Source organism: Bufo bufo, chromosome 4, assembly GCF_905171765.1.
Source record: "Bufo bufo chromosome 4, aBufBuf1.1, whole genome shotgun sequence".
Classification (NCBI taxonomy): domain Eukaryota; kingdom Metazoa; phylum Chordata; class Amphibia; order Anura; family Bufonidae; genus Bufo; species Bufo bufo.
This window is the reverse complement of record NC_053392.1, coordinates 540,782,287-540,806,286: the sequence shown is the minus strand read 5'-3', so window position 1 is coordinate 540,806,286 and position 24,000 is coordinate 540,782,287. Positions and strand designations below refer to the sequence as shown.

The 24,000-nt window shown below is 42.3% G+C and overlaps 1 protein-coding gene across 1 annotated transcript in view; it reads left to right on the top strand.

The window, feature by feature from the left end:
• TASP1 (taspase 1) overlaps positions 1 to 24,000 on the top strand; it is a 235,101-nt gene that overhangs the window by 78,349 nt on the left and 132,752 nt on the right. The window contains exons 6-7 of the mRNA XM_040429971.1: positions 2,873 to 2,993; positions 5,981 to 6,065. Of these exons, the coding sequence (XP_040285905.1) occupies positions 2,873 to 2,993; positions 5,981 to 6,065 (206 nt within the window). The remainder of the gene's footprint in view (positions 1 to 2,872; positions 2,994 to 5,980; positions 6,066 to 24,000) is intronic.

The window sequence follows — 24,000 nt, the reverse complement described above, 5'->3', positions numbered from 1 at the left end:
TTTCAGAGAACCCTTCCTGGTTATTTAGAAGGATAAAGCGGTTCTCCGGCCCGTTCCTTCTTTTCTTTCGAAGGTGGTCACTGACTTCCATATCAACGAGGAAATTGTTCTTCTCTCACTGTGTCCCTCTCCTTCACACCCTAAGGAAAATGAATTACACCATTTGGATGTTGTCAGAGCTCTGAAGATCTATTTAGCAGCCTCCGGTCCCTTTCGCCGTACGGACTCCCTTTTTGTCACTCCGGATGGTCCTCGCAAGGGATTGGCGGCCTCCAAGGTGGCAATCGCACATTGGATTCGGGCTGCAATTGCCGAGGCTTACCGCGCCCGGGGCAGGGTTTCGCCCTTAGGTGTCAAGGCTCACTCCACCAGAGCGGTGGGCGCATCTTGGGCTCGGAGGAATTGCGCTTCGGCTGCACAGTTGTGTAAGGCAGCTACTTGGACCTTCCTACTCACATTCACAAAATTTTACCAGGTCCATACTTATGCATCGGCGGACTCTGCCTTGGACCGCATGGTCTTGCAGGCGGCAGTTTCTTAGATGCCTGTCGGGACGCTTGCTTCCATGGGTCTGTGGTTTTTTCCCTCCCTGTGGACTACTTTTGGACGTCCCACGGTTCCTGTGTCCCCCAATGAATATGGGCGAGAAAATTAGATTTTTGTAAAACTTACCAGTAAAATCTTTCTCGCTCTTAGTATTGTTGTTCGACCACAGTTGTGGCAGTTGCTGGTTAGAACCCTGTTGGTCCTTTGGCATGGTTGGTGTTCCACGTTTTTTCTTTGGTTGGCTTGCTTCTCCTACTGCTTGTGCAAAAAAATGAAGCTCTCTCTCCAGGCTGGAGGGGGTATAGCTGCCAGGGGAGGAGCTAACAGCTTTTACTAGTGTCAACGCCTCCTAGAGGACATAGCTATACCCACGGTTCCTGTGTCCCCCAATGAAGAGCGAGAAAGAGATTTTACTGGTAAGTTTTACAAAAATCAAATTTTCTCCCCCTTTTTCTGGAGATTGGTGGGGATCTCAGCGCTCAGACCTATACTCATTTAAACTTTTGATATGTTGCTATGACATATCAAAAGTGTAGAAAGTACAGTGCCAAATTAAGGGTACAGCTACATAGTAATGTTGCTTGCGAGTTATGTCACACGCCCAAGTATTGCAGTCTAGCAGGGCAACCATAGAAGTGAATGGGGTCACGTGACTTGAACATTTACAGTGACCCCAGAATTGGAAAAACCCAGCAGTGTTGGGTTTTTTGAGTTTTTAGGTTTGCAGCAAACGTGCGATCTGCGATGCAAACCCTCTTGTTTCCTTGGCTGCCCTGCCTCACTGCAATTCTTGGGCACACAACAGGTGTTGCACCCAAAAAACACTGTGTAGCTGAACCCTAAAACCCCTAACTGGCCTTTATTTAGTCCAACTTGACTTGTGTGGACTTTTGTCCACGTACGTATAAGACATGCAGTAAGGCAGAAAATAATTACCTAACAATCTGGGTACTGATTTCTTTACCAATACAAAAATTCAGTAAAGCACAGTGTCCCAATAAACTTCCCACTCCAGGCTTATATGACTTTCTTGCGTCTCTGACCACAGTCTGCACTTGTGGCAGGCTTTAAGGGTGGTTTCACACAGCATTTTTTGTGGTGTTTTTTTCAGCGAAAGCCAGAAGTGTTTGGGAGGGAATGAGAAATATAAAGGAAGGACTAATACTTTAACTTCCTGCAGGATCCACTTCTAGCTTCGGCTCCAAAAAATGCATCAAAAAACGATTACACCTTAGTAATGATGCAATGCAGCAATGTCACCTGAGCTGAGTGAGGGTCAAGAAAAAATGTGCACTGGAGGTAGAGTGGATGGCAGGCCCACTTCCAACCTTTCCACCACCCCAGAAAATAAACTAAAGCCCCTTTACACTGACTGAAGAGCAGGCAATTATTGGGAATAAACCATTCATTTCTGATAATTGCCTGCTTATTACAGGAGGTGAAAGCCATATTTACATACAGCAATCACCTCCTTTATAGGGGCATGAGGGATTGCTGCTGCGATTGCTTGTCCCCATAGGGAATCATTGTTTTTAGGCATCAGATTGCTATTTAGACGGCGCAATCTGCTACCCAGAAATGATGATTTAGGGTAGTTTCACACTAGCGTTTTTGTTTTCCGGTATTGAGTTCTGTCACAGGAGCTCAATACCAGAAAAAAACTGATCAGTTTTATCTTAATGCATGGAGAGCATTCCGTCCAGGATGCATCAGTTCAGTCCCTTTTACGTTTTTTTTTGGATGGAGAAAATACTGCATCATGCTGCAGTTTTATCTCCGCCCAAAAATACTGATCACTTGCCAGAATGCCGGATCCAGCATTAATTTACATTTGAAGTGTATTAGTGCCGTATCTGGCATTAAGTGTTCCTGCAAAATGGATCTGGCATGCGCAGACCTTTAAAAATGCAAAAAATTTTTTTATACCTGATCCGTTTTTCCGGATGACACTCGAGAGACGGATCCGCATCCAGATCCGTCTGACAAATGCCATCAGTTTGCGTCCGGATCTGCGACGGAACTGCCTGCCGGAATCCTCTGCCGTAAGTGTGAAAGTACCCTTAGGTGACCACACCAGAGATGATTTCACCCGATAAATGAGCTTTGCTTGTTCATCGGGTGATTGCTGGCACCTTTACGAACGCTTCTTCCTGATAATAGTCCCTGCCACTGGCCTGTGTAAATGAAACCCAGCTTTCCTTGCCCTTTTCATCTCACCCACCTACCAGGGTTCGGTGTACACTCCCTTGAACACTTTCTCAGCTGTGGCATTACAGTGTAACTAAAAACACATGGATACAGCTTTCATATTTTTCTCCCTATTTAGGACTCCCCTTTCACAAATGCTGGAATGGGTTCAAATTTGAATCTACTGGGAGAAATCGAATGTGACGCCAGTATCATGGATGGAAAGTCTTTAAGTTTTGGAGCAGTGGGATCTTTGAGTGGTATGGTCCATGTTAATTATTTGCATCATCTTTGTGAAAGGTTCCAGGTCTTTGTAAAGTAATTGAAATTAAGAGGCTTTCTGAATTTAAAGGGTGTTTGTCACCAGCCACTTCCCTATGTAACCCAAAACGTGTTGCTTACAAGATTACAATGGGGCACTTTGTTGATCCAAAACTTCACTGCAGAGGGAGTTTGGTTTTTAGGAAATTAGGGGTTTAGTACAATGATGATTGCGCTCAAACTCTGCCCCTTTCACTGCCATCCCCTTCCTTTAGACCTTAGATTGACAAGGCGTTGGGTACGTCATCTTGCCTGGTTCTGTATTCTCGTGCTTTCATATTCGTTCTCGTATCAGCAAATGTGTATGACCTCTGCTTATATGACAGCGAATGAAAGGGCGCAGAATTGGTTACAGCGCACCTTTTGACATCAAGCAGAGATCTTGGAAACCTGGAGGAATAGAGAAAGTATATTGGGAAGTTATAAGTATAAGTATTCGTACTCCGATGAATATAGTATTTGTTAAAATTGTAATAAGGCTAGTTTTAAACTAGCGTTACAACCATCCGGCAGAGGAACGGTCTGCTAGGGTTCATCGTATTTGGCATAGCCAGGCCTAATTGACTGTAATGGGACCCAGTGGGGAACCAGTCCTGTTTCCAGCATTAGTGTCGGGATTCACCACAAATAAAAACTGGTGCTTGCAGTGTTTTTTTCCTGCCGAATCCTGATGCAAATGCCAAAAAAAGGCTGGATCGCCGCCATATCCCATTATAGTCAATGGACTCCGGTGGGGAAAGGCAGTATCCGGCTATACCGGAAATGCTGAAATCCTGCAGGCTGTTGCTTTGCCGGAACAGCCTTCTGAATGGTTTTAATGCTAGTCTAAAACTAGACCAAAAAAGCACATTGTAAAGCATTCTAGACGAGCCGCCTAGAATGAATCTGATGGTGATTTCTTTCAGATAGGTGTGATCTCCATCACACTTTGTGTGTTTTATATACTTTGTGTAAACTTGATTTCACCCTGGGCTTTCTTGTTGAACAAGTTCCATGTTTGAGTTAGCTGGAAGTAGACGAAAGAGCAGTAAATTAAACCGTTCTCTTCTCCCAATGTGAATATTTGTTAAAAAATTTGTTGTTGCACAGGTTCATAGAGGCTGGAAGAGATGTACACTGCGTGCAGAATTATTAGGCAAATGAGTATTTTGACCACATCATCCTCTTTATGCATGTTGTCTTACTCCAAGCTGTATAGGCTCGAAAGCCTACTACCAATTAAGCATATTAGGTGAGGTGCATCTCTGTAATGAGAAGGGGTGTGGTCTAATGACATCAACACCCTATATTAGGTGTGCATAATTATTAGGCAACTTCCTTTCCTTTGGCAAAATGGGTCAAAAGAAGGACTTGACAGGCTCAGAAAAGTCAAAAATAGTGAGATATATTGCAGAGGGATGCAGCACTCTTAAAATTGCAAAGCTTCTGAAGCGTGATCATCGAACAATCAAGTGTTTCATTCAAAATAGTCAACAGGGTCGCAAGAAGCGTGTGGAAAAACCAAGGCGCAAAATAACTGCCCATGAACTGAGAAAAGTCAAGCGTGCAGCTGCCAAGATGCCACTTGCCACCAGTTTGGCCATATTTCAGAGCTGCAACATCACTGGAGTGCCCAAAAGCACAAGGTGTGCAATACTCAGAGACATGGCCAAGGTAAGAAAGGCTGAAAGACGACCACCACTGAACAAGACACACAAGCTGAAACGTCAAGACTGGGCCAAGAAATATCTCAAGACTGATTTTTCTAAGGTTTTATGGACTGATGAAATGAGAGTGAGTCTTGATGGGCCAGATGGATGGGCCCGTGGCTGGATTGGTAAAGGGCAGAGAGCTCCAGTCCGACTCAGACGCCAGCAAGGTGGAGGTGGAGTACTGGTTTGGGCTGGTATCATCAAAGATGAGCTTGTGGGGCCTTTTCGGGTTGAGGATGGAGTCAAGCTCAACTCCCAGTCCTACTGCCAGTTTCTGGAAGACACCTTCTTCAAGCAGTGGTACAGGAAGAAGTCTGCATCCTTCAAGAAAAACATGATTTTCATGCAGGACAATGCTCCATCACACGCGTCCAAGTACTCCACAGCGTGGCTGGCAAGAAAGGGTATAAAAGAAGAAAATCTAATGACATGGCCTCCTTGTTCACCTGATCTGAACCCCATTGAGAACCTGTGGTCCATCATCAAATGTGAGATTTACAAGGAGGGAAAACAGTACACCTCTCTGAACAGTGTCTGGGAGGCTGTGGTTGCTGCTGCACGCAATGTTGATGGTGAACAGATCAAAACACTGACAGAATCCATGGATGGCAGGCTTTTGAGTGTCCTTGCAAAGAAAGGTGGCTATATTGGTCACTGATTTGTTTTTGTTTTGTTTTTGAATGTCAGAAATGTATATTTGTGAATGTTGAGATGTTATATTGGTTTACCTGGTAAAAATAAATAATTGAAATGGGTATATATTTGTTTTTTGTTAAGTTGCCTAATAATTATGTACAGTAATAGTCACCTGCACACACAGATATCCCCCTAAAATAGCTAAAACTAAAAACAAACTAAAAACTACTTCCAAAAATATTCAGCTTTGATATTAATGAGTTTTTTGGGTTCATTGAGAACATGGTTGTTGTTCAATAATAAAATTAATCCTCAAAAATACAACTTGCCTAATAATTCTGCACTCCCTGTATATGATGTCACTGAGAATAATCAGGAAATGAAAGCATGGCTGAACCTTCTAATCCTTAATAAAATAGAATTTATTTCATAGGCCCCATTTGAATTGGTTCACCTTTACTTTTGGCATCAGCTGCGTTGGTAACTAAATAAGAAAAAAAAGCTTAGTACAACCAGTCTATTAGCGATTCAGATGTAAAATATTACGTTTACATGCACAAATTTTAATGTGTTATATTTTTTTTTTTTTTTACTTTTAGGAATAAAAAATCCGGTTCTGGCAGCAAACAAGTTACTATTTGAAGGACAAAAGGGAAAACTCTCTGCCGGCAGAATACCACCTTGGTAATTGCATGGCTGTGTTTGTGGTGGTTTTAAAGGGATATCCACTGCAAAGTAAATTTCCCTTGAGCATATTACGTTTTCTGTCCACTAAACATAATAATAATCAGCTATTTTAGGAGTCCCTTAGATTACAATTAAAGATGTAACATTACTTAAGAATTTCTGCTAAATCATTTAACTACAATTTCATGCATTGCAGGACTTGCTCCCCGACTTTCAGTTATCTGAAACGTTTACAAAAATGAAAATTACATACACACCTAGATAGTTTTCTGCAGCACTTTTGATTGATTTCAAACAATCAAGTAACAGCTGTAGTCCAAAGCAGTAAGGTTGTGTTAACATCTCCAGTAAATGTATATGGCAGGCTGAACTGGATACAGCACTGCCGAATACTGATATATGAAAATATACCGTATTTTTCCGCTTTATAAGATGCACCCGATGATAACACACCCCAGGTTTTAGAGGAGGAAAATAATAAAAAAAAAAAAATTTTTCATCAGACTTCATATCAGACCCCAATAAATATCAGGACATCACATCAGACCCCCAACAGACCTCAGAACAGCCCTTTTTTTTCAGACCCCAACAGACCTCAGAACAGCCCTTTTTTTTTCAGACCCCAACAGACCTCAGAACAGCCCTTTTCTTTTAGATTCCCATCGGCCCTCTTATTTCAAACCCCCATCAAACCTCAGATCAGCCCTTTTCTTTTAGACCCCCATCAGACCTCAGGTCAGCCCTTTTTCTTCAGACCCCCATCAGACTAAAAAATAAACAACAACTTCTTACCTCTCCTGCGCCGCTGCTCCGCTCCGGGTCCGGCGGTCTCTTTAGAAGTCATTCTCCTCTGTCTTCTCCGGCCCGCACTGCATTGTCACCTGCGCGCACTACGTCCTGACGCTGTACGGGGCCAGGCCAGTGCAGCGCCGGCCCCAGCAAGAAAACCAGGGAGGGTGAGTATCGGAAGCGCTTCTTCCCCGCTCCCGGCACCTAATGCATACTAGTGAGCGCTTCCATAATGGAGCACTCACTAGTATTTGCTTTAAAGACGCACGGCCATTTTCCCCCTACTAGTGCGTCTTATAAAGCGAAAAACTGGTATATATTTATATATATATATATATATATATATATATATATATATATATAATTTCCATGGCAACAGACTACTAACCTTGTGTAGTGTAATCCTGCAGTCATGATATCTTCTATTTGTTCCTCACTGTTTACTGACAAGTGTAGCAAGGGGGAGGCAGACGGATCGGAGCATGACTTCAAAATCGGACTGCACAGGATTAGTTTGTAGTCTAAGAGACAGTTTTGGATTGCTATAGACTGGAAACAAAAGGACGTTTTTATTGAGACTGTTTTGAATTTATTGTTCAGACACATTGGAACAATAACAAAAATTTGGCTGTGAATGATGTTTAATGGTTTCCTTTGCATTTCCAAATTCAGATTTATTTATCATTGTGTATTTAATTCTGTGTTTGACTGTTTCGAGCAATTTTTATTTATTTTTTTCGTTTTCTTTTTTGTCCTCTCTGCCTTCAAGGAGCCAGAACTTTTTAACTTCTCTGCTCACATAGCCATTTAAGGTTTTGGTTTTTGTGGGACAAGTTATTATTATTATTATTATTATTATTTTTTTTATGTAGACCTTTTAATTTGCCATATCTTGTACTGAAAAATGTGGGGGGGGGGAAATGAAAACCTTTCGGGAAATTTTATATTTTTTTTTGTATCGCTATATTTTGACACCTATAGCTTTTGTTATTTCCATCTACAGAGCTGTTATGGCTTTTTATTGGTAGCATTTTCAAGTACATAGGAGTTTTCAATCGCTTTTTATTCTGTTTTATATACTTTTATATTTTTAATAGTTCAGACATTTTCCGACACGGCGTTACCAATTATGTTTATTTTTCATTAATATGTAAACAATATTATTTTATATGTACAATTGTAAAAGGGATAATATCAGTTTTTCTTCTTTTATTTTGTAATTGTTTTAAAAACTTTTGTTTTTACTTTTTTTTTTTTGCATTGTTTATCCCCCTATTGCAGTCTGTTGGGTTTCTCCTTACTTTCCATTAATACCTCCAGAAGGCCCCAAGAAACCATAGCAGCTGTTCCTCCCGATCTTGGTCGTCATGGCCTTTTGTCAGCCGTATTACATAGTAACGTTTACAGGACAGATGATAAATATCAAATCATGGTGAATCCACTCGGGAACGTGAGGGGTCCCCGCATTCCCTCTCTTAATGGAATGTGATAGTAGTTAGGCCACCGCTCCATTCATTTCTGTTGGACTAAGTAAGAGCTATCTACTGTACGTAAGTCCCATTTAAGTGAATGGAGCGGTGGACCGACATTCACATTACCGCTCCAATCAGAGAGGGAAGTCGGAGATCTTACATTTTTAGGATTGCTAGGGGTTCCAGTGGTCAGACCGCCACAGTCAGATATTTATCACCTTTTATGTTGGTAGGTCAAAATTATTTTCCTCACATGACTCCTTTGAATATGATAAAGCAATTAGTTACTTTAGTTATTTCTTCTACTATTTGTAAAGTATAATTCATTATTCCACTTTGTGCGATCTTCGCTCTTCATTCTGGGAACATCTTGTCCGCCGATTTTATTAATTGCCCGGTCTCTTGCCGTTTATTCAGATATTTTTTACATTACTAATTGAATTTGTCTGTTCTGCTTTAGGCAACAAAAGGTTGAAAATCCAGCTTAAAAACAAATGATACTATTTAAGCACAGATCCGCTGCGCAGTTTTTTTTTTTAACAGCATTTGGCATGCACTTAGGTTTTTCCTTTTGTAGTGGTGAACAGGGATTTCTTCAAACAGATGACTTTAGTGTTTAGGGATTGCATGCACTGACGTTGAAGATATTAGTCAATTAATCCTCTTGTGAACAGACCGCATTTCTTTCTGGAAATGTACGTTTGCTCCTAAATTAAACTGTTTTGTCAGGGTTTTATTTTTTCAGTTACCAACACTACTTTGCCGAATAATTTAATGTTACAATACCTTTTCGCTTTGATCAAGGCTGCAATCAAAAGACAAAGTATTGGAAAGCACATGATATCATTCGGATGCTTCTGATCTGTTGCCCAATTCAAAACAACTGCCAGAAGAAAAAAAAAAAAACACGAGCAGAGAATTTCTCAGCAATCAGCAGAACCTTCCGAGAAACCCAATGCAATTGGTTACCAGTTAGAGTATTGCATTAACCTTTCCTATATACATAAAACTATCAGCGCGGTCTTTCGAGAGGCGGCCAGTGAAAACATAGCTCTTTTTTACTTTATAAAAGAACGCTTGAAATTTAATATTCCTACAATGGGACCAAAATGCTGATTGTTCCAAACTTAAAAAAAAGCAGAAAAAAAAGCAAAACATGGTTCGACACATGGAAATATTCCACCGCTGTAGGTTCAGCAGTAGTGGAGGTTTTGCTCGCATATGAAACATGACTGTTTTTTGTATTTTGTCCTATTTATATTACAAGGGTTACCTTATTATGCTGGAGTATGACACCAGTGTTCAAACAGCGGTTGTGGCCACTCTCCGATAAGCTGTGCCACTCTGCATGCTGCTGAACAGCTCCTGTGATCACATTGTAGTCGAAACTCGCTGCAGGTGGACCTTCGCCAATGGGACATTAGTGCCACCAATGTTTCTAGTGAGACAACTTTTATAAAAAAAAAGATACTTTAAGAGCATGTTGAAAATTCTGCTGCAGATTTTGCGGTTGATTTGCCATGATTTCACCGTCTGCATTGTTAAATCCATGGTCAAAATCAACAGCATAAGACCTCATGCACACGACTATGTATTTTGCTATCCGCATAATACGGATACCGTCCGTGTGGCATCTGCATTTTTGGCAAACCCATTGATCTCAATGGGTCCATGATCTCCAAGTTTAGGACATGTTCTACATGTTCTACCACATATAAATGCGGAAAACACACGCATCATCCATGTTCTTTCCTTTGGGGGGGCCTAGCCTGCATGGCGTAAGGAAGCAGCTACTCAGTGCTCCAGAGGAATCCTGTGAAGATCCTGATTTCACCCAGCCATAGCTGCACCATCGAACTCCCAGTCTGTGCCATACTGTGTCTTGACTTGGGGGAGAAGGAGAGGAGATGGAGGTCGGCAGTAGCGCTGCTCCGTCGGGAACGGAGCTCCGGTACAGTGTGCGGCGCTTGAGCAAGGAGCTGCACTACGCTGGGCAGAATTATCCCTTACCTGGCCTGCTTGTTGTCCGGCACCCCCGAGGATCCTGTCAGCAACCTGGTGGAATGGTCTGTGGAGTGGAGTGGATGGGGGTGGAGGCGGGGGAAGACACATTTTGTATGAAGGAGAGCGCAGGTAGGCCCTGCTGTTTGTGTAAATGGAGGCAAAAAGACTGCTTTGTGGAGAGCTTGGTGAGGGGATACCTGAAACTCCCCCTCCAGTAATAGATGCTAATGTACAAGCTGGAAGGGACCTATTCTCCTAACTGCTGTGGGAAGTGTGCCCTGCCCAACCTACACCTGTTGTGCCCAAATCTCTCCTGCATAATATTTTATACTTACCGTAGTTAGTTGATCCTGCTAAGCCTACTGTTATACCAGCCCAGATTCTCCAGATTTCACCTGCTGCTGACCGGCTATTTGCTTTCTATTGATAACATTCTGGGGATTATCCTGTGAAGATTGATTGCCGTGTTGGCAAAGCTGTCTTTTTCATACTTAATATTCCGTCTGCCGTGAGTTTCTTATATGGGCCGCAAAACTGCCACATCAGTTGCTCTTCCTGTTGCGAAAGTATTTATGGATGCCATGAGTCAAACAGATGGAGGGAGATGGAGGGTCTCCTCCCTTAGAAACCTCAGCCGAGGCCTCTCAAATAATGAAAGCGATTGCCACGTGCCAAGCAGCACTGACGGCGAAAATTGATCATCTCCAGTCTGATCTCAGCTGTCTGCGGCATGACTTTGACAAAATACGTGAAAGAACCAGTGAGGTGGAACACAGATTGAGTGATGTGGAAGATATAACCAGAGCAACCGAAACTGATACTAGACAATTGCAGCAGCAGGTTAAGATGTTACAAGCCAGGGCTGAAGACCCTGAAAACCGCAACCGGCGAAATAATAATCGCATACTGGGTCTGCCAGAGCGGGCTGAGGAGTCCACACCAGAACAACTGATTAGAGACACTCTACAGCCGATTGCCCTATCCAACTGCTTCGTTATCGAAAGAGCACATAGGGTCCTCTCCAAACCTTTACCTGCGGGAGCCCCTGAAGGCCCGTTTATTATGAAGATCTTGAATTACTGAGACAGGGATGCCATACTGTTAGCTGCCCGACAGAAGGGTCACATCACCTATGAAAATGTTCGGTTGTCCTTCTATCCGGACTTCACAGCGGAGGTCCAAATGAAAAGGAAGCAGTTTATTGAGGTCCGGGCACGACTCAAGGAGCGGAATATAAAATATGCAATGATATATCCCTCTCGACTGCGGGTGCAAGATGGTGAAACTGTCCGTTTCTTTGAAACCCCGGAAGCAGCAGAGGATTGGTTGTAAGACCTCGTCGCTGACGAGCTACGGATAGCGGAGTAAATATGAAAGACTTTCTTAAATTGTTGTCTTTTTCCTTAAGTGCAGTCGGAATCTATATATGATTGCTGGGTGACAGTATTTTGAGATGTGTGCACTGTTTGTTGAGGAATTGATCTCTTTATCTTTCTAACTGCCGTGCCTGTATTGGTGTGAATATGCGCCTAATTGCCTAGCGGTAGTATTGTACCCAAATTGTTTCAGTTATGGGTTAAAGCTAACCATGTTGGGACGTATTGGGGAGGGAGGGAAGGGGTGGGTTTTAGTTCTTTGGCTGTTTGTCAGTGTGTGTGGGTGGGAATGTCTGCTCCTCCACGGACCTGGAGACTCGTTATGTTTTTGTGTATATGGTGTCAGTTAAGCTGATATCCTGGAATGTTAGGGGGTCTCAATAATAAGATTGAACATTCACTGGTCTTTAACTACTTAAAAACTATAGTCCCGATATAGTTATATTACAGGAAATGCATCTCCAGGGCCAGAAAGTATTGACTCTTTTAATGCCCCTGGGTGGGATCCGCTTATCATGCGGTATATTCTAATTATGCAAGAGGAGTTTCTGTTCTAATTGCCAAAAAACTTCCTTTTCAGTTTTTCAGTTCAAATAGATGTCTCTGAATTATATGTGATTCTACATGCCAGTATTAGAGGGTTGCAGTATCTGGTTATAGGTGTCTATATACCACCCCCATTATGTAGGGAAATTCTTGATTCTATTATGAGCAAAGTCACAATGTTTCCAGCAACTGCCTTTATGATTATGGGCGATTACAATGCCACCTTAGATCCGCTAAGAGATGGGTTGTTCCCCCAGGCTTCTCATAACAGGTCTCTTTTACATTGGGTGGAAGCCCATGGTCTAATAGAGGTATGGCGTCATCTTCATCCTTCCGATACACAATTCTCATGCTGCTTGGCTTCCACATCTTCTTTGTCCCGTATAGATCTAGCCTTTGTCTGTAGGGATTTACTACCTTATATCAGAACTAGTGATTATCTGCCTAGGGGTATTTGGGATCATGCCCCCCTTCTCTTGTTTTTATCCCAGCCATTGCCCCCCCTAATAGGTGGTGGCTCTTGAATCCGATGTGGCTTGATGTTTTACCAGTGGAGAGCAGGGATCGACCGTTTATAGATTTTTTTTTTTTTTAGAGCAGATACCGATAATCTGTGAACTTTCAAGCCGATAATTTATACCAATATTCTGTGAATTTTCATTTTTGAAAAAAAAAAGTATCTGCTGAAAATGAATGTTTGTTTATTGTTAACATGTATTTTTTTTTGTAAATCTTTTTATTTTATTTTTTACTTTTTTACATTTTTATTTACTAACCATTAGCCCCCTTAGGGACTAGAACCCTTGTCCTATTCACCCTGATAGAGCTCTATCAGGGAGATTAGGACTTCACACTCTCCCTGCTGCCCTGTGCTTTGTGCACACAGCAGCAGGGAGCTGACTATGGCAGCCAGGGCTTCAGTAGCGTCCTGGCTGCCATAGTAACCGATTGGAGCCCCAGGCTTACACTGCTGGGGCTCCGATCAGAACTGCCACTGCACCACCAATGAAATTACTTGGGTTGGGAGGAGGGGGACCCTGTGGCCACTGCCACCAATGATTAATACTGGGGGGCTTGGGTGGGGGGGCGCACTGCGCCACCAATGTCTAATACTGGGGTGGGGGGGCGCACTGCGCAAACAATTAACATAACTCTCATTAATTCATATACAGGACCCGGGAGCTGGCTGCAGAATCACATAGCCGTCTCCCGACCTCTGAGTTGTAGCTGCGATCTGCGGTAGTTAACCCTTCAGGTGCTGCACCTGAGGGGTTAACTGCCGCGGATCGCAGCTACCGCTCATAGAGGTCGGGAGACGGCTATGTGATTCTGCAGCCAGCTCCCGCCTCCTGTATATGAATTAATGAGAGAGTTATCTTCATTGGTGGCGCAGTGGCCACAGCCCCTTCCTTCCTCTTGTCCTCCCTCCTCTCATTAGCAGCAGCACAGAGGGGAGGGAGACACTGCTTCCTTCTCCCCTGTGCTGCTGAGGGAACACGGAGAGCGCTGTCAGCAGTGTGATCCTTGTTCCCAATACGTTATTGGTATATCGGCAAAATAGATGCCGATAACGTTCAAAATCCTGAATATCGGCCTATAATATCAGTAAAACCGAAAATCGGTCGATCCCTAGTGGAGAGTGACTCTCATTAGGCTATGGAACACTACTGGAAAGAGAATGAGGGGTATTTGAACCCTCTGCTAGAATGGGATGCCTTTTAAGTCAGTGATGAGGGGAGCGTTAATCCATGCAATAGCATCATATAGGAAGGAACTATGAATAAAACGGACAAAGTTAGAGACAGCAGTGTTGGACAGGGAGCGAGAGTTTTCAAAGGACCCGAGTAGTGGAAAGCAGAGTGATTGGCTTGAAGCACAACGCCTATTCTGTCTACATCTTACTGATTATACTCAAAAGAAACTCCTGGCTCAGAGGCAAGCTGTTTTCTCAGACGGGGATAAGAATGGTAGAGCTTTAGCGTTCTTGGCTCACTCGGAATTCCCCCAAACAGTGGTTGCTGGAGTTATGACTGACTAAAGTCTACTGTTGATAGAGCCTTGAGATGTGTGTCGCCAATTTGCTTCCTATTATTCTGATTTATATGCTTCAAAAATTACATGTACTCAAGGGGATTTATCACATTTTTTGGCAGGGATTAAACTTCCTACACTTGCGCGCGAAGATAAAGAGGCCTTGGCGGCACACATCACAGATTCTGAGATCGAACTTGCTATTGGATCCTTAGCAGCGAGGAAAGCTCCGGGTCCGGACGGCTTTCCGGCTGAATGGTACAAGTTATTCTCTAAAGAGCACAGTACCAGACTTCTGAAGCTTTTTGATTGTGTTTGAGCAAGTGAAGACCTCCGGACCAATGTAGCTCCTACTGACATATCTCGCTCCTAAATCTTTGTTAAGATTCTTGCAAAAATACTGGCGCTGCGACTGAGGGAGCTAATCCTTTCCTTAGTGGGGGTGGACCAGTCGGGTTTCATGCCAGGGAAAACTACTGATATAAATTTGAGACGTTCATACACTAATCATCTACAGGTTAGTCACGTTAATCGGGGTATGAGGGTCCTGGCCTCATTAGATAATGAGATAGCTTTCGACTCAGTGGAATGGGATGTGTTTTCCTAGGAATTTGTTGCACTGGTTACAACTGCTCTATAGGTCCCCCACAGCGAGGGTCAAAGTAAATGGGTATGTTTCAGACTCCTTCCATCTGGGTAGGGGCACCAGGCAAGGCTGCCCCTTTTCCCCCTTGCTGTTTGCGTTGATAATGGAGCCCTTATCCATACTCATTTCTTCCAACTTGTATATAGAAGGCTGGGAGGTGGCTGGCATCACAGAGAAACTTTCTTTATATGCAGACGACATGTTGGTATACTTAGCGAACCCAGGGAATTCCTTAGATGCACTCTTAGACACTAGACAAATTTGGTAGTCTCTCGGGTCTCCGGGTGAACTGGGCCAAGTCGAGTCTTTGCTTAATCGATGATTTTGATCCGGTTCACAACTACACAGCAATCCAAACTCCAAGTAGTAGAGCAGTTTAAATATTTAGGGATCAATATCCACAGGGAGGTTGCAAAATTCTACCAACTAAATGTAATTGCCACCATGCAATATATCACTAAGTAAATTGAAGCATGGGAGAACCTGCCATTAACTTTGATAGGTCGTATTAACGTTATAAAGATGATTCTCCTGCCACACAGCTGACACTCTGCTTCAAACGGCCGACATCTCAAAGGGAGGGGGCTCCCCCCCATCAGCCGCTGCTCTGTTGTGGCAGCGTCCAGTGGTTACCATGTAAACCGGACGCCTTCACAGGCTTCCGGATTGCCATGGTATAGCTAAGCCTGATCAGGCTTCTGCTAAAGACAGCAGCCTGATCAGGCAGTCGCAATACACTATAGTACACTATATAGTGTACTGTAGTGTATTATAGAGGCATCAGACCCACTGGATCTTCAAGAACCAAGTGGGTCTGGATCAAAAAAATGTAAAAAAAAATGAAAGAAAAAACCCCTTAATTTCTTCTTATAGTCGTAAAGACCTGATCTTTTTTAAATCAAATCGTTTTTATTGATCAGATAAAAGCACCTTATTTTAAAACAATACATTGTCTTTTTCATTCAAAAATGCAGAGTCAGTATACAACAGAATCATATGATAACATCATACAAGGATCACCATACAGCGATATATAATGTATAGAAACGTAACACCAAAATTAGACAATAGATGCATTTAACCTAGCATCCACCCACCCCCTCCCCCCCCCCCATAAACAAATCGTGAACCCCTCCAAGATATCCTAGATAACAACATGAGTGTGAGATAACCATTCACTCCATAGTTTCTCAAACTTCTGAGGACAACCTCTCTTCACAAAGACACCTTTTTCCATCATCAACATGTCATGCAACGACCTGATCTTTTAAAGGTTCATGTTACTTTCCCTGCACGGTGAACGCCATAAAACCCCCACTATGATGAAATTGAAATGTTGTCCTCACTTCCCAAAAAAGGTAATAAAAGTGATCAAAAAAGTTGTATGTATGCAAAAATGGAACCAATCGAACCATCACCTCATCCCGCAAAAAATGAGCCCCTACATGAGACAATCGCCCAATAAATAAAACAAGTATGGCTCTCAGACTATGGAAACACTAAAATATAATTTTTTTTCTAAAATGCTGTTATTGTCTTAAATTAAAATAAATTAACCTCTTCAGGACACATGACGTACCAGTACAGCATGTTGTCCTGGTACGTCATGTATAGTTCCGATCACCGCCACCCGGCGGGCGGTGATCGGAACCCGGTGCCTGCTCAAATCATTGAGCAGGCACCTTGGCTAAATGCGCGGGAAGGGGGGGTCGTGACCCCTACCGTGTCGGCGATCGCCGCAAACCACAGGTAAATTCAGACCTGCGGTTTGCGGCTTTTACCTGCGGTTGCGGCGGTGCCATCGGGTCCCCATGCGGCTGTAGGGGGGACCCGATGGCATGGAAGGCAGCGCAATGCCTAAGGAAGGCATCGCGCTGCCTTCCGGTGATTAGCCTGTGAGATCCAGCCCCCTGGATCTCACAGGCAGGAAGCTGTATGAGTAATACTCACTGTATTACTCATACAGCCAATGCATTCCAATACAGAAGTATTGGAATGCATTGTAAAGGGATTAGACCCCCAAAAGTTGAAGTCCCAAAGTGGGACAAAAAAGAGTGGAAAAAAAAAGGTTGAAGAAACTTAATTTTTTGGGGGGGAAAACGATTTTAAGTAAAAATAAACAAAAACTTCATTTTCCCCAAATAAAGTTAAAAAAAATTGCTAAAAAGTAGAAGAAAAAAAAAGTATACATAATAGGTATCGCCGCGTCCGTATCGACCGGCTCTATAAACATATCACATGACCTAACCCCTCAGATGAACACCGTAAAAAATAAAAAATTTAAACTGTGCTATATAAACCACTTTTTTGTCACCTTACATCACAAAAAGTACAACAGCAAGCGATCAAAAAGGCCTTTGCCCACCAAAATAATACCGATCTAACCGTCACCTCATCCCGCAAAAAATGAGCCCCTACCTGAGACAATCGCCAAAAAAATAAAAAAAACTATGGCTCAGAATATGGAGACACTAAAACATCATTTTTTTTTTTGTTTTAAAAAAGCTGTTATTGTGTAAAACTTACATAAATAAAAAAAAAAGTATACATATTAGGTATCGCCGCGTCCGTATCGACCGGCTCTATAAAAATATCACATGACCTAACCCCTCAGATGAACACCGTAAAAAATTTAAAATAAAAACTGAGCTAAGTAAACCATTTTTTGTCACCTTACATCACAAAAAGTGTAATAGCAAGCGATCAAAAAGTCACACGCACCCCAAAATAGTGCCAATCAAACTGTCATCTCATCCCGCAAAAATCATATCCTACCCAAGGTAATCGCCCAAAAACTGAAAAAATTATGGCTCTGACTATGGAAACACTAAAACATGATATTTTTGTTTAAAAAAAAATCATTGCTTAAAACTTACATAAATAAAAAAAAAAAGTATACATATTGGGTATCGCCGCGTCCGTGACAACCTGGTCTATAAAAATACTACATGATCTAACCTGTCAGATGAATGTTGTAAATAACAAAAAATAAAAACGGTGCCAAAACAGCTATTTCTTGTTGCCTTGCCTCACAAAAAGTGTAATATAGAGCAACCAAAAATCATATGAACCCTAAACTAGTACCAACAAAACCTCCACCCTATCCCGTAGTTTCTAAAATGGGGTAACTTTTTTGAAGTTTCTACTCTAGGGGTGCATCAGGGGGGCTTCAAATGGGACATGGTGTCAAAAAAAACAGTCCAGCAAAATCTGCCTTCCAAAACCGTATGGCATTCCTTTCCTTCTGCGCCCTGCCGTGTGCCCGTACAGCAGTTTACGCCCACATATGGGGTGTTTCTGTAAACTACAGAATCCGGGCAATAAATATGGAGTTTTGTTTGGCTGTTAACCCTTGCTTTGTAAAAGTTAAAAAAATATTAAAATGGCAAATCTGCCAAAAAAGTGAAATTTTGAAATTATATCTCTATTTCCTATTAATTCTTGTGTAACAGCTAAAGGGTTAACGACGTTTGTAAAATCAGTTTTGAATACCTTGAGGGATGTAGTTTCTAGAATGGGGTAATTTCTATTATGTAAGCCTCGCAAAGTGACTTCAGACCTGAACTGGCCCCTAAAAATATATATTTTTTTTTTGTTTTTTTTTGCTTATAAACTTCTAAGCCTTGTAAAATCCCCAAAAAATAAAATATCATTCCCAAAATGAAGTAGACATATGGGGAATGTAAAGTAACAACTATACTTTTGGAGGTATTACTATGTATTATAGAAGTAGAGAAATTGAAACTTGGAAATTTGCAATTTTTTACAAATTTTTGGTAAATTTTGATATTTTTTTTATTAATAAAAATTTATTTTTTTTACTTCATTTTACCAGTGTCATGAAGTAGAATATGTGACGAAAAAACAATCTCAGAATGGCCTGGATAAGTCAAAGCGTTTTAAAGTTATCACCACTTAAAGTGACACTGGTCAGATTTGCAAAAAATGGCCTGGTCCTTTAAAGGGCTTCTGTCACCCCCAAAACACATTTTTCATTTTTGGGCTTGTTAAAATCCTTATTGAACGACTATTCCCTATATAGGGCTCTTACCTTGGTGTGTGGCTTTGTTTCATAAAAAATCGATCTTTTAAAATATGCAAATGACTTCACTACCAGCAAGTAGGGCGTCTACTTGCTGGTAGCTGCCGCATCCTCCTTTTAAAAAACCGCCCCCTCCTCCTGTTGATTGACAGGGCCAGCGAGCGCTCTCCTCCTCTGGCCGGCCCTGTCAGCATTTCAAATCCCGCGCCTGTCTTCATTCGGCGCAGGCCCTCTGAGAGAAGGACGCTCGTCTCCTCAGCACTCCATCAGTGCGCCTGCGCCGATGACGTCTTCTCTTTCGGTGATGTCATCGGCGCAGGCGCACTGAGGGAGTGCTGAGGAGGCGAGCGTTCTTCTCTCAGAGCGCCTGCGCCGAATGAAGACAGGCGCGGAATTTGAAATGCTGACAGGGCCAGCCAGAGGAGAAGAGCGCTCGCTGGCCCTGTCAATCAACAGGAGGAGGGGGCGGTTTTTTAAAAGGAGGATGCGGCGGCTACCAGCAAGTAGACGCCCTACTTGCTGGTAGTGAAGTCATTTGCATATTTTAAAAGATCGATTTTTAATGAAACAAAGCCACACACTAAGGTAAGAGCCCTATATAGGGAATAGTCGTTCAATAGGGATTTTAACAAGCCCAAAAATGAAAAATGTGTTTTGGGGGTGACAGAAGCCCTTTAAGGTGAAATAAGGCTGTATCCTAAAGGGGTTAAAAAAGTAGACATATTGGGTATCGCTGCGTTCGTAAGAACCTGCTCTGTAAAAATATCCCATGACCTAACCCCTCAGATGAACACTAAAAAACATTTTTCAAAAGCGTATGCCCCCCAAAATAGTACCAATCAAACCGCCATCTCATCCCACAAAAAATGAGCTCCTACATAACAGTTGCCCAAAAAAAAAAAAAAAAAACTATGGCTTTCAAAATAAGGAGAAACAAAAAATGTTTTTTTTTCAAAAATGCTTTATTATTTAAAACTGAAACAAACAACCAAAAAAAGTAGTCATATTTGGTATTGTCACGTAACAACCTGCTCTATAAAAATAGCACATGATCTAACCTGTCAGATGAACATTCTAAATAACAAAAAATAAAAACTGTGCCAAAACGGCAGTTTTTTGTTACCTTGCCTCATAAAAAGTGTAATATAGAGGGGCTGTAGTTTCTAAAATGGGGTCACTTTTGGGTGGTTTCTATTATGTAAGCCCCACAATGTGACTTCAGACCTGAACTGGTCCTTAAAAATTGGGTTTTGGAAATTTTCTTAAAAATTTTAAGATTTGCTTCTAAACTTCTAAGCCTTTTAACGTCCCAAAAAATGAAAATGTAATTCACAAAATGATCCAAACATGAAGTAGACACATGGTAAATGTAAAGTAATAACAATTTTAGGAGGTATCCCTATCTGTTTTAAAAGCAGAGAAATTGAAATTTTTAAAATAGTACATTTTTTTAAATTTTTTTTATAAATAAAAATTCTATATTTTGACTCCATTTTTCCACCGTCGTGAAGTACAATATGTAACGAGAAAACAATCTCAGAATGGCTTGGAGAAGTAAAAGCGTTTTAAAGTTATCACCACATAAAGGCCTCTTTCAGATGGGCGTTGCGGGAACACGTGCGATTTTTTTCGTGCGAGTGCAAAACATTGTAATGCGTTTTTCATTCGCGTGAGAAAAATCGCGCATGTTTGGTACCCGAACTTCTTCACAGAAGTTCGGGCTTGGGATCGGTGTTCTATAGATTGTATTATTTTCCCTTATAACATGGTTATAAGGGAAAATAGCATTCTGAATACAGAATGCATAGTAAAATGGCTCTGGAGGGGTTAAAAAAATATAAATAATAATTTAACTCACCTTAGTCCACTTGATCGCGCTGCCGGCATCTCCTTCTGTCTCCTTCTTTGCTGATTGTAGGAACAGGACCTGTGGTGACGTCATTCAGGTCGTCACATAGTCCATCACATGATCCATCACCATGGTAAAAGATCATGTGATGACCGGAGTGACGTCACCACAGGTCCTGTTCCTCCACACAGCTAAGATGAAGACAGAAGGAGATGCCGGCTGCGCGAGCAAGTGAATTAAGGTGAGTTACATTTTTTATATTTTTTAACCCCTCCAGCGCTATTGTACTAGGCATTCTGTATTCAGAATGCTATTATTTCCCCTTATAACCATGTTATAAGGTAAAATAATAATGATCAGGTCTCCATCCCGATCGTCTCCTAGCAACCGTGCGTGAAAATCGCACCGCATCCGCACTTGCTTGCGATTTTCACGCAACCCCATTCACTTCTATGGGGCCTGCGTTGCGTGAAAAATGCAGAATATAGAGCATGCTGCGATTTTTCACGCAACGCACAAGTGATGCGTGAAAATCACCGCTCATGTGAACAGCCCCATAGAAATAAATGGGTCGGTATTCAGTGCTGGTGCAATGCGTTCAACTCACGCATCACATCCGCGCGGAATACTCGCCCGTGTGAAAGGGGCCAAAGTGACACATGTCAGATTTGCAAAAAATGGCCTGGTCCTTAAGGTGAAAAATGGCAGGGTCCTTAAGGGGTTAATGTGCTGGTTTGCTTGTCTGTTTTATTGTTTTCAGAGTTGTTTTATGCTCTGACAATTCAATAAAAGGACACTATTCAAAAAACATATGCCGTATATGTCCGCAAAATGCGGACGGATACAGATTGCATCCATTTTTTATGGCTCTATGGTTTGCGGGCCTCAAAACGGATACAGTTGTTTGCATGAGGCCTGCATTGACACCCTATGGACTTTAAAATGGCATTTGGTGCACATTTACACTGCAGATTTATTTCACCGCATGCGGATGAGATTTCTGATACTGTCATCCACTTAGCTGGTGCGATAAAACACTGCGGATATGCCACACTCAAATCCGTGGTGGCAAGTCAGCAGCATATGCGTCCCTTGTGGACCCTTAGGGAAAAGGGTGAAAATTCAGCTTTTTCCTAGAAGGAAGCCCCTTCCACCCCCCCAAAGTTATGCTTGTCTGCCATTCTGCAGATCCATAATGTCTTCACCCTAGTTGCCCCTTCACTGGCTAGTGGTTGTCATGAGATCCCCAGGAACCTAGTCCTGCCCTGTACCACAATGGCTTTGGAAAGCATGAGGAAATCTTTACAAATGGTGATAAATGTTGCAGTGTGCAGATTTAAACCCATAACCCCAGAGCTGTCCACCATCTTGACCGCCACCCTGCACCACAGAGATGGTTGCTTCCATTTATATACATCTAACTGTAAGTACGCGTAGAATATTCCATTCACAAACAGGGCCAGGTGTTCAAACATTTACCATGCTGCCCTGAAAGTGCCCCCAAAAGTGCCTCTGTCTGTAATAGAAATAATAGTTCAGTAGTAACTCCAGATCATTAGTAAATAAAATTCAGAAACCGTGTGTCAGCACGTTTTGCATCTGAAGAGACCAGTGTCTTTCCAAAAACATTGGCAGTATAGGCTTTCATCACTACATGTTTCCGCCAGGAAGCACAGAGTGCCAGCTTTGGATTTCTGTGCCAGTACAATGACTGACCTGTGCTGTCAGCAGTCACTGAGCCCCTATGTCCTGGATCACTGCTTGTTTAACAGATAATACGCCTTTTTACAAGACAACCTCAGCTTTTTGCTAGACTCGGTAACACTTTGCACTTGTCCATGCCAGTACACATAACTGTGGGATGTCAGAATCTCACAGGGTAAGCTTCAGTAAATGCTTGGCTGTGCGATCTATCCCAGAATCATAAATCTTTAGCAAACGTAACTCAAAATGAGTTTTTAGAGGATTAAAGCAGGAGACGTGCGATAGGGTTGAAACAGACTAAAGCGCAGATATTTTCGGATCTTTTGGGCCATAGGAAGGTGTCTATTCATAGTGGTTAGAAGCATGAATTTAAATGAGTTTTAGGGCTCATACATACGGATGTATGTTTTCTCCACATCTGATCCGTATCGTTTGCGGACCCATTCATTTTAGTGGGGCCAGAGAGAGAAGTCGCTTCGTTCAAAACTTCAGATTAATACTGTTCGGAGATCTGTCTCTGTAGAGTATTAAAATGTATGGGCTCTGATGAGCCGAGGTCAGAAGATTTATCTCCGTACACTATTATTCCGATGTTTTGAATGAAGCGACTTCGGATGTAGCACCCGAAGCTCGCGTCGCTCTTCACTAGTCCCAAGCATGCATGCACATATATACAAACTAAGGCATATTGTGGGTCATTTACTGAAGAATGGTGTTTCACAAAAAAAACAAGGCCAGTTTATTAAGAGGCACACTCGCAATAAATTTGTCACATCTGTGCTGTCCATATGCCAGAAGCTTAAGATCTACGCCAGCAATGAGCTGGAGTAGATTTCAGCTATAATTCACTCCAGTTTTTTGGCTTAAATTATTGTATATATTCCGGACAGCATTGACCCCCTCCTCTTTCCTCCAAATTGTGTGACCTTTTTTTTGGTGCCCAAAACCTGGCATAAAGCCTCTATAAATGACCCCCAATAGGTCATCGTGTCTGAGCTTTACATTTGGTGTATACGCTTGGAAAAGCTTGTGGCATTTGTGTCAAGAGAGTCCTATTCTCCTCCATCAGGGGGTATAGGTATTCTCAGTAGACTTGTAGGGTGGCTTAAACACAATGGGTGGAATTTACCGTAGACCAGAGATTTACGTTGGTCTTGATATCCCCTGCGCTGCCTGAGGATGCACCTAACTTAGGCCTCATGCACACGACCGTTGTTGGGTTCCGTGTCCGTTGTTCTGTTTTCCGTGATTTTCTGCGGACCCATTGACTTTCAATGGGTCCGTTGAAAACTCGGAAAATGCACAGTTTGTCATCCGCGTCCGTGATCTGTGTTTCCAGTCCGTGAAAAAAATAAGACCTGTCCTATTTTTTTTCACGGACAACAGTTCGCGGAACCATTCAAGTCAATGGGCCCGTGAAAAAACACGGAGGCACACAAGATTGTCATCTGCGTCCGTGATCCGTGTCCGTTT